General features: G+C 39.8%; 2 protein-coding genes across 3 annotated transcripts in view; one reads left to right on the top strand and one right to left on the bottom strand.

Moving 5' to 3' along the window:
* The window catches only part of LOC118321810 (ras-related protein Rab-11B), a gene marked incomplete in the record, with an annotated part of 2,956 nt that extends 1,822 nt beyond the window's left edge, over window positions 1-1,134 (top strand). Inside the window, 2 exon segments of the mRNA XM_035653329.1 lie at window positions 125-205; window positions 388-1,134. Of these exon segments, the coding sequence (XP_035509222.1) occupies window positions 125-205; window positions 388-533 (227 nt within the window).
* A 997-nt stretch (window positions 1,135-2,131) lies between these two features.
* march2 (membrane-associated ring finger (C3HC4) 2) lies at window positions 2,132-10,050 on the bottom strand. 2 transcript variants are annotated; one of them, XM_035653321.1, is made up of 5 exons: window positions 9,672-10,050; window positions 6,816-7,121; window positions 6,458-6,662; window positions 5,956-6,165; window positions 2,132-5,774 (listed from the first exon to the last, which is right to left on the bottom strand). In XM_035653321.1, exons 2-5 carry the CDS (start codon window positions 6,995-6,997, stop codon window positions 5,616-5,618), a joined length of 756 nt encoding a protein of 251 aa, XP_035509214.1. In that variant the 5' UTR covers window positions 6,998-7,121; window positions 9,672-10,050; the 3' UTR covers window positions 2,132-5,615. The 2 variants fall into 2 exon arrangements, with proteins under 2 accessions (XP_035509214.1, XP_035509215.1); XM_035653322.1 differs by having other exon boundaries at window positions 6,467-6,662; window positions 9,672-10,045.
* Between the last annotated feature and the right edge of the window lie 1,094 nt (window positions 10,051-11,144).

The following is an 11,144-nucleotide window of genomic DNA, read 5'->3' as shown; positions in this document are numbered from 1 at the left end:
GATGAGGCTCGAGCATTCGCAGGTTAATCACTAAATTCTGTTGTAATCAAGGAAGCCAGCCAGCCTTATAATCTGTAAAACATGTTTGTTTGAAAATTTATCTTTTCTCATCTCCCCGCATTAGAAAAGAACACTCTCTCATTTATTGAGACATCAGCGTTGGACTCCACAAATGTAGAAGAAGCATTCAAGAATATTTTAACAGGTAAGAGGAGCCAGACCCGGTGCTGTATCTAATGTGGTGTCTGATCTGAAGATTTTAATGTTGCATATAGCATTAGGTACACCAGTGCTACAGCTACACACACCGAACAATCAATCCACTTATTAGGAGTCTAAATGAATAGAGCGTCAATGCGTTTTTCTTTCTTAAACTTCCCTCTGTAGAAATCTACCGCATCGTGTCGCAGAAGCAGATAGCTGACAGATCGGCACACGATGAGTCTCCGGGCAACAATGTAGTGGACATAAGTGTCCCCCCAACCACTGACGGGCAGAAGGGCAACAAACTCCAGTGCTGCCAGAGCCTGTGACGCTCAACTCCATAACACTCATCCTCCACCTCTCCAAGTCCACCTCTACATCACATCACCTGTGCACTTTTTTCTTCCCGTTGCTCTGCTCACGGCCAACTCCCTTCTCACTCTGTCCTTTATTTTTCTTTCTGCCTTTCATTGTTTTTATATAGGACTTTTGAACTCACCCGTGCTCTTCTCTTCTGCCATGAAAGAAAACTTCAAGAATCGTTTATGTCACTGGGTCAGTCGAGCTGTTCATGGGGTCAGTGTGAAGGTTCCTGCAATGCAGGAACAAGGCAGTCGTGCTGTCTTAATGAAGCCTGTGAAGTTGTTTGAACTGAACCGAAACTCTGTACTTGTGTACAGGGAGGTTGTGAAATACATTTCAATGGTTACCACTAGATGGTGCTGTGTAAATAAACTACAGGCAGTTACTCCAACCTGGTGAAGCAGTATTAAGCGTCTGACAGTGTGGTTCTTCTTTCTTCTTACATCAGTTAAGTTATGCCAAAAATATCCTCATGTATTTATTGAAGAATATTTGGCTCAAGTTGTCATTGTTTTACTTTAAATTTAAGAACTGTATAAATTTACAATAAAATTCTTGACAAAAGAATGTTTTGTATGTGTTTATATATTCTTACTGAAGTTCTGTACCTGAGTAAAATTTTGAGATACTAAGAGTACTTAGTTTTGACCTCACTACATTTCAGATCAAGAGTTTACATGTAAAACGTGACCAGTTTATAAAATATTTTAGAGTTTCAGATTGAGCTACCCAATAGTAGATGTACTGGGTAACTTAGCTCCACCATGACATTAAAACACTGCTTACATGTGAACACATCAGTAATGACACTAATAATGTATATGATAAAGAATGAAGCCATTTTGCATAATGAGTACTTTTACTTTTGATACTTAAGGTGCATTTTGCTGACAGTTCTCGTGCACTTTTACTAACACACCTTTTGAATCCACTACCTTTACTCGTAAAGGACTATTTTTATATTGCAGAATGGTTACCATTACCTCAGTAAACAATCTCAGCACTTCTTCCACTGCTGTCAAGTTGTGATACATTTTTAAAGTTTGTATCTGAGTCTTTTATCAAGTTGAGATGAGCTGTCTGCGCAACATTGCCAAAAAAGGACACTAAAAAAAAGGGTTTAGACTTCTGACATATTAATCATCATGGCTACATCTTCTGTAGCTGAGCATAAAATAGCCAAATGTAGGCTGATAAACTCATTTTAATCACTAATCAACACCCACTGAAAACAACTTTTAGTGTTTTTCTTTTCCTTCCCGGGGAGCATATGGAATATTGTGAACTAGTGTTTTTCTAGCTAAGCTGCTTATATTTTCCAAATGCAGTGCATGGAGGATGAGGAGATTCTGTGACTATTCACAGCAGCAAAACTTGACATCAGCAGTTGTTTTTCATCAGGATTAATGGGCACATACAGCTGTGGTCAAAAACAGACTGACAGTAATGACATCTCATCCTCGCTGGACTAAGAGGATGATCTCTAAACAGCCATATCAGACAAAAATAGTGATTATCATTAACACAGCTATCTAAACAACAAAGTAAATCACCTGACATAATGTTCACCCGCAATTTATCTTCATGTTTTATTTGCTTTGCAAACAATTCTTGGCTAATTGCAGGTACCAGTATTTTGGTATTTCTTTTTTTTTTTTCCACACAACACTGTAGTATTTAAAAATGTGAATACTGAAGAATTGCAACATAAATTACAAATGATACATATCAACATACCCACCCCCCCAAAAAATACATATAGGATTAAAAGATTACAAAAATGTTAAACAACATAAGTAACATTAACATTTTTTGTGTAGAAACAACAAAGAAAACAATGATAAATTAAGTATTACATTGCGGTTAAAGTGTAATCAAACACTTAAAAACTCTTTGGAGAAATGAGGAGCTCTGATAACTCTGACATGAACAGACAGGTGGAGGAGCAGTGTTGCATACTTTGTACAGACTCCCATTACTGTAAAATAAGATCATTGTTATTTCTTACAGGCAAGCAGTCTTGAATAACTGCGCCTCAGCTCTTTACATTGCATCAAATCAGTGCCCCAATAAATCCTAATACTTGGAGTAAAGCCTTCATGACAAACAGTAAACACATGGATGATCAAATGACTCATAAGGCCCCCCGGGTGCATCGCAGTACTGCAGGATATAATCCTTTGTTCTGAGATCAGTTAAAAGCACAAACAAATGATTAAACTGGGGCAGTATGTGGGGCAACACTACCAAAGTGTAATGTTAGTGTGTATAAAAGGGCCAGGGCAAGGAATTAACTCTTACAGCCACTGGTCACTGGTAATGCCACACTGTCAGCAGTCAAACAGATACAAATATAAACAAAACAATGGCTGCTCCACACTTACAGCCATTTAGCTGGTGTCAATTTCCCACTAAACAGCACTACTGAGATGCACCCTGTTCTTATGACTGACGCTTTACAACAACCCAGAGGAGCTGCTGTAAATGTAATGTCGTTTCAGATTAAAAGGTTTCTGTGGAATAAGGAGGAGGAGGAAAAAATAAATCAATATTGATGCTTACTGAGCCAGAAGCTAGAAGCTGACTGAAATGGTCTGGGTTGACTCTTTGGGACTACGCCACACCACCGCACACCAGTCTAGCCTGATTTATCATAAGGGAAATATAGATGCATTTTCAGTAACATATGCATAACTGTGCATTAAGACTAGACTTTTACAATGTGTAAATCCTGAATGCCTCTGAAAGTTAGAGAAAAGCACACAGGAAGGACAACTCATGATCAAAGTATGACAATGACAACTCATTAATAAACATATCAATGTCCTTCTACTGAATAGAGCAGAACCAATCCAAAAGATAATAATTATCATCTTGGAACTAAAGTTTAGTCATAAAATGATTAATAATCAATCAACCAGTCTAGCTTTAGACTAGTTTTAATGGTGCCTCAATGCTTTCACTGCTACCTGTGTAGTACAGCTAATGTATTATTTTCATCACCCCTCAGAATTATATAAAAAAAAGTGTTATAAATGAAACACTTAAAACCTGTAAAATCTGCACAATAATACTGAACCAAAGGTTAACATAGGCTGGATTACATTACGTTACAATAAAGTTGTTCTCAATACTGTGTAAAATGTAAATGTGTTGTTGGCTTCTGGCTTATCTCCCTGTGAACGGGCCACAGTGAGTTCAAGTGGCAATTAACCGTCTACCCATAACCTAAATTGAGTGGAATGAGGTTATAATAATAATAATAATAGTAATAATAATAATGTTCAAAACAGGACCATGTTATGAGCTGGAAATCTGGAAACCAGGCCGACGCTGGTTTGTGTTTTCTGACTGGTTGATTAACAGCCACTATAAGTGACTGTAAGTGTAAACTGCACCAAACTATATACAAGAGTGACGAGTAAATTCTCTCTACCCTTCCAAACAACCAACACAGCCAGTCCCAAATGAGTGTGGTCAGTAACATCACAACATAATGAGGCCAAATTTGCAGCCCAAAAAAAAATTGACATCCATCAAATGGACTTAGAAAAAGCGTGTGAGCGTGTGATCTCTAGTGGCTCCCTTGAAAGAAAAGACAAAACAAAGCTAAAGTCAGATTAAGCCCTAGTGGTGCTTGCATAATGTACCCGCCACCAAAGTCACTGTTGGCGGGTAAGGTTTATGTTAGACTGACAGAAGCAATAAACACCAGCACTGAGAGTTTTTTTTTTAAATCTGATCACAGAAACCAATGTTTGGCCATGACTTGAATGATAAATGCTTGCAGGAAGTATCCCTGATCATTGGTGTGACTCTGGGAACTACACACACGCAGCAGTGTGTATTCCTTAAAAAACAAACAAAATGCAAAATACCTATAATTAAGTACTTTAACAGGCAATTAGAAGGAGGCTGTAGTACAGCGTCAGCCACCCAACAATACTTGCAATGTTCCTCTAAAACCCATTTTGATGGGAGTTTTCTATCGATCTGTACAAGACCTACTTTCTAAGTGCTGCTACTACAAGAACCTCTGTGAGGACACTGTCAAACCCTACTTCAGTAGGAATAGTCAATCGGTTCAGTTTTTTTAAACCACGAAATAATTTTGACAATACACTTACACACACAAAAAAAGTAAAAATTCCTAAAAATGATTAACAGTGCTTGCGTGCATAACTGTGCATGTTGGTAGAGGTCTCTTCATGTACTGTGAAGACCTTTATGTCCACAGTGTTTTATTGCACAATCTCTGGCTTTACGAATGCTATGCTGCCATCCATTCTTGGATGAAATGTTAAAACAGATGCAGAAAAAAACCCTTGAGAAAAGTCCAATAGGTTTGTGCTCAAATGAAAGTTGCATCCCAGACGGCATACTGGCATCTGCACTGAGAAATGTAAATAAATTGTTTACAGATTAACAGGAGGCCACACAATAACTGCTCCAAAGAGCTCCTCAGTGGGCAATGTTGTGCAGAGGTCAATGTAGCCAAGAGCCCAGATACGACATGTATCTAGTAGTTTACACCCTTTCATCATGCACAACAATGAACGGACCTCCTACACTCGACTGTCATCTGTGGACCATCGATGGATTGTTGAAACTAAGCAGAACATTCATCAGAACATTGCACAGTCCAATAAACAGGTTAGTTTGGTCATTTCTTATTCTGATGTCGCTGTTATCTAATAATTTCACTGCATCCACGATGATAGCTGTTCCCATGTCTCTGTAAATATCTCTACACATCTCCGTGCGCTGTTCCATTCTTTAGTGCCTTTGCATAAGCTTGGTCAACACCCAGCGTGAGGACGGATAGACTCCATTTAAATGTGCTCTTTTCTGCACCCACAGGAGGACTTTTTTTGAAGTGATGTGAATTAAGTACTGATGAGACAAAGAAAACATTTTTTTTTTTTTTTTAAAGCAACCAAAAAAAGCCCACAAGTGTTTTTTAAATGCCAGCTGGTGGGCTTTGACGCGCCGACAATTAGCCCCCGCACATAAAAGACACCATTTTCACCGACCATCTCCGTTTGGTCTCATACTATACTCTCATTGGCAGACTTCTTCATCAGTTTGTTAGAGAGCAAGGAATGCTGGGAAGAGTTAGACTCCTTGGCTTCAGGAATGAGCAGACGTACTTTCTGATTTGTTCTTCTCCACTCAGAGTACAGCTGACAGTGGTAGCGGAAAGATACCTGCACAGACAACCAGGTAGGAGAAGACGGAGATATAGGAGGTCAATTATACACACAAACCTTTAACTGTTTAAGTCCACTAATAAAATCAAGTTTCTGGCAAATTGGCAGACAATCTTAAAACTTATGGTGTGTATTACAATAGTTCTACAGTCTAATCTGTATGTGAATTGTGTTTTACCAGGGTCCACAGGACATAGATGGTGAAGAGGGCGATGGTGAGGGCTATGAGGCCTACAGCCTGCAGCCAGCTCCCCAGCTGAAGATGGTCCTGAGCACCCCTCAAGCACAGCCAGCCTGAAATGGCCGCTAGGGGTGTGATAAACAGGAAGCACACCATGTCGCAGAACAGCGTCCTCTTCTCATTGCGAGGGCCAGGGTCCCGCAGCCACTGTGGAATAAGAAGTACGAGACAGAAAAATAGAGAAGAGGGAGATATGTACAAGTGAAAGAGAGACAGGGGAGAGGTAGATGGACGGGTGGAAGAGAGATCTTAAGTCAATCAAACACAGAAAAGAGACACTACAATAACAAGCAAGCAAGCAGAAAGATGAGATGTAAAAAAGCTACTTCTCCTTCACACACTTAGATATTCACAATCATTCACAAACCACAGCCCAACCACGTAGAATAAAAACCAGAGAAGCAGAAAGATTGATGCAGACAAGGCAAAGGGCATTGACCTTTGTTACCTCTGTGAGAGGCCTCGGTCGGCGCTCGATGCTGAACTCTGTGTGGCAGAGCTCGCAGTAGCTGGTGTTGGAAGACGACAGCCACTTCTCCAAGCAGCTTTTGTGCACTGTGCCCAGAGTGCCTGTGCAGTCACATGGAGACAGGAGCCCCTCGCTGTTGCCTCCTTCATGGCAAATACGGCAGATGGGACCATCGCTGAAAATAACACGTACATTAAAAAAAGCTTCCCAACCCAACGCTGTAATGGTACCAAAATCCAGAAGGAACTTGCAGCACATCAGATACACTCAATGTTAATGTTCCCCACAGGACTGCGTCTGTGACAGCACGAGCGTGAGAAAGTCTTACCTTTGTGCGCTCATGGGTTTGAGCACAGAGGAGAGCAATCGTCCATCTATGGCTGTGACCTGGGTGACGTAGAGTGCTGGACACCCGTCACCACCTGCTTCCTCCACACTCTTCCACAGGCCAGTGCTGCTCGCACAGTCACACAGAGAGCCAGGCAGGTGGCAACAGCCCCCCGTTGTCATGGTTACAGTGGCCAGACCCTGGCCGTAGAGGTGGAGGCGAGGGCGTAAAGCGACAGAGTCAAAGGTTGATTAGGAGAGCAGGAAGCACAAACTCTGCTGTCCACAGGTTGGTCAAATGTAAAGTCTACAAACAGAGAAAGAGACAGATTGAGAGTTAATGGCTTTTTCATAAAAACAGCATCAGTGAGGGGAAGCAGGTTAAATACTTTTACTCAAAACTGAGGGGTGAGTTCAACTTAAAACATCAGCGGGCACGTACAACATCAACATGTTTTTGTCTTTCAGTTTGTGGAGTGAGGAACAGACTGGAGCTCAAGCAATGTCAAAGCATGATCCAGTTTAAAAAGCGGTACACACGGTTTTCACGAGGTACAGGGAGGAAGAAGGGCTTTAACAATCGGGTGTTTTCATAAATGATTTATGTATTTGTTTATTTAATCTATTTATTTTGTAGTTTTTCTTTTGTGTAAATATGTGTGTTGGGGAGAAAGAATTGTTAATTGAGTAGAGGGAAAGGGTTTAAATAAGGCAATATGCTTCATCCTACTCCTTTTCGGACATGTGGGTTCACTTTATTACTTTTGTAATGTATTGGATTTGTTTGTTTGTCAGTTTACTTTGTTGTGTTACTCGCACATGTTCGAAATAAAAAAGAGAAAGAAAGAAAATTTTACGGTACTGGAACTTACTTGAATGTTTCCATTTTATGCTACTTTATATTCTGTACTTCAGAAACATGTATTTCACTTTTTACTCCACTAAATTAATTTCCATCTTAATTATTCTCAGTGATATATTATTCATACATTGGCTCCATAATGAGTACTTTTTAAGTACATTTTTATACTAATACTACTGTACTTTGACTTACTGTAAGTACAATTGTAAATACTTTTAACAAATATTTTACTTAAAAATGTTAAACAAAAATCTCCACCACTGAACAATAAACTATATAATATTACAGTAGTATAAAATTACAATACATTATAATATCATGCAGAAGCTGAAGCACGCTGCCTCAAAAATTAAACATAATAAAAGTAAAGAGATACAGAATATCGATATATCAAAATTGTTAAATGAGACCAGACATTGTCATTTGGGTGATCACAATGTTAACTTAAAGGTCTCCCTGGTCCTTAAAGCTGCAGCTCATATATGTAGCCATATATTATTATAAAATAATTGTATGAAAGCATCAATAGTTGTCCCTATATTATTAACAGTATTGTGAAATAGTCAATACAGTACACTGAGCTTTATGTTCTGACAGTGCTCATCTCAATGTGTGCTTAATGTGCCATTCATTTCCTGCCATGTGAGAATAACTAAGGTTATCTACAAAGACATTTTGTCATTTACAATGAAGCTGTCAGTTTGGAGTTGGGCCAAATTGCCCAAAGCAGCAACTAATCCAGTATAAAAGCAAGCGTACTCGACATTGAGTGTGATGTGCAGCCAACCGATAAACAGTCTGTCTCCCCTCTGATAACCCCTCACTAAAGATAAGAGGCAGAGGGACGAATCTGCTACAGCCTGTTGTACATTTGCCTTGCTATTTGGAAATTATTCTATACAGTAACACACCAACGACACAAAAACAATAGCTACAGTAAGAGTACACCAAAACATATGACTGGTGTGTGTTTAGGTATTTAAGTCTCTCCTTTTAAAGAAATGTTGAGCTACTGTGCTCTCACCACTTTAATGATGGCAGCACAGCTACTATTTAAGAGGGTAACTTTAACACATAAACAAATATTGTATATGACACAAGACAGTGATTATTCACACCAGGGTAAACAGCCCCGGCTGTGTTACTGCAGCTGTGCACATCACTGTTAATCCTATGTACTCAACAGTGTTATTGTTGTGTTGTTTTTGTAAATCAGGAGGTTTTAAATGAAACATGGTGCAGAAATGCTCCTGTTCATTTATGGGATTTTCTTTATTGTGTCTCTTGTGTGAACTTCATGATTCAGGTCCCTGACTAGATGACCTCTTAATCCATTCAGATCAATGGCAAACGTGGTGTTATTATTTATGAATACTGATACAGCACGGGGGCACGATTAATCCCTGACCCAGATAAACAAAAGGGGAGCCCCAAAAGTAAGACAACAACCAGATCTGTTAAGTTACCGTCTTTAAACACTAGTGATGTGCTGTACGTAAACACAGCAACAAAACAGACTGCTGTATTTCCACATAGCATCACTGAGGAGACAAATTCTGTCATTTTTAAACCAAACTCTTCAAGTGAATGTGACTGAAACGGCACACACACATTACGCCATGGACATTTTACAGTCTGCCAACAAACTAGAAGTGGAAGAGAGTTTTATTTTCACCAGCTGTGATCAGCAGCATCCAGCTGTGATCATCCAGCTGTGATCCAGACTATTGTATGATCACAGATTGTACTTTGTCACTTTCCTGCTGCCAGAGGATTGTGTGGCTGCGTACATTAGCTGTGTGTATAACTCAGCTTTGTTTAGGTGATCTGATATTACATTAGTACGAACTGTTGTTTAACATTTGTAATGATTAATCAGTGACTGTAACGTTGCTTCATGTCGTCAGTTCGAGTCCGTTACAGCTGTCGGTAGCTAGCTGTCAGTAGCTACAGTACGCTGCTAATTAAACAAAGTAAAGCCACAGCGTTACTTACCCCGTGTCTTCTTCTCACAGATGTGCCAGATGTGTCACAGCAGCGGGCATTACCGCCCCAATAACCTCCTGTTTTCTTCTCTTTTCATTTTTAGCCGAAGCGATGTGTGAATTCACAGCATTGGCTAACGTTAGCTGGTTAGCCGCAGATATGCTATGAGTGCCGTGCTAGCTCTCAGCTGATAACACACAGCAGGCCAGGCTTCCGCTTTCCCAGGGCTTTAAATATACCCCAGAGGCTCATCATCAGCTGTCTGCCTCCACTGTGAACGCAGGGCAGACAGGGCAGACGAGTGCAAAACAACCCGGGCGACTTAAACTGTGAGTGGGAACAACAGCAGCAGCCTGCCAAAGGGAGGGGCGTTCACAGACAGCGTCACATGCGCAACACGGCCAGGAGATTTAAACACACTAAACCATCTCTATAAAGCATTAACATGGAAAACTCATTCATTTTAATTCCAAAGTCTGTGTTTTACAGCACATATTGGTCATAAAATGTCCACAGATTTTTTACTTTACAGTTCTAGAAATGGCAGGTCTTATAACTGCATAATGAATATTAGGTTTAACAGTGGTTAATGATGGTTGTATAGGCGGAGCTACTTCATTTACCCTCATTAAAAAGAGCACAACAATGCACATTTAGCTTTTTAACAATGTTTCACACAATAAACTGCTGTTTGTTTGTTTTTTAAACACTGAGTGGTGTTAAAATGCATTCACATTAGTTTCAATAGGGATGAAGGTTTCTAAAACAAAGTATCAGATACTTTAAGGGGGCCTGCCCTAAGAGCAGAAGACATCACTAGATGCTGTAAAACTGTATGACTATATGAGGAGTGCCTAGCGTTTATGTGTAGATCCTGAACGGCAGCCTGTCAAATGGACCTCTGGAGCCTGTACGCACTTCGCACAAACATTTCCACCCAACCATTGACAGCCAAGTTGCTACACAACAGAGAGCAAACACAACATTAAGTTAAGAGTACACAGAGAGTAATGCATCCAAAAATAGGTCTGTTGGCTATATGTGAATTAGGTTTATTTATGCTTCAGTATTTTCTGTGTAATGCGAAAGTAGCAAAACATGTTTACATTTGCTGCCGTTACATATATTTTTTGAAGAAATGTTAAATATCACAAGAGACATAACGAACGTGAATCGATCACACGTGAAAGCATCTGTGCCAGACGGGTGAAATGGGGGCATTTCAGCCAACCATATAAACAATTTGCATTTCTAATTTTCAGTTCTACTTTTCCAACTGGCAAACGTTAATGTGGCTGACTGAAAGTGTTGAAGAGACATATTATACACGTCTTTATCCATTTCCCTTTAACAGATAACTCACTCAGACAGCAAAGGCTGATTGAGCACATTAGAGGAAAATGTTCAAGACAAGAAAGCACCGCATACGATGCATTTGGTCTTTTCAACACTGTTTCCTTTACAACCAACAGGAAAATGTTT

Source organism: Morone saxatilis, unplaced genomic scaffold, assembly GCF_004916995.1.
Source record: "Morone saxatilis isolate NCDOM2014 unplaced genomic scaffold, NCSU_SB_2.0 Contig12, whole genome shotgun sequence".
Classification (NCBI taxonomy): Eukaryota; Metazoa; Chordata; class Actinopteri; family Moronidae; genus Morone; species Morone saxatilis.
This window is presented reverse-complemented; position numbering and strand designations above follow the sequence as displayed.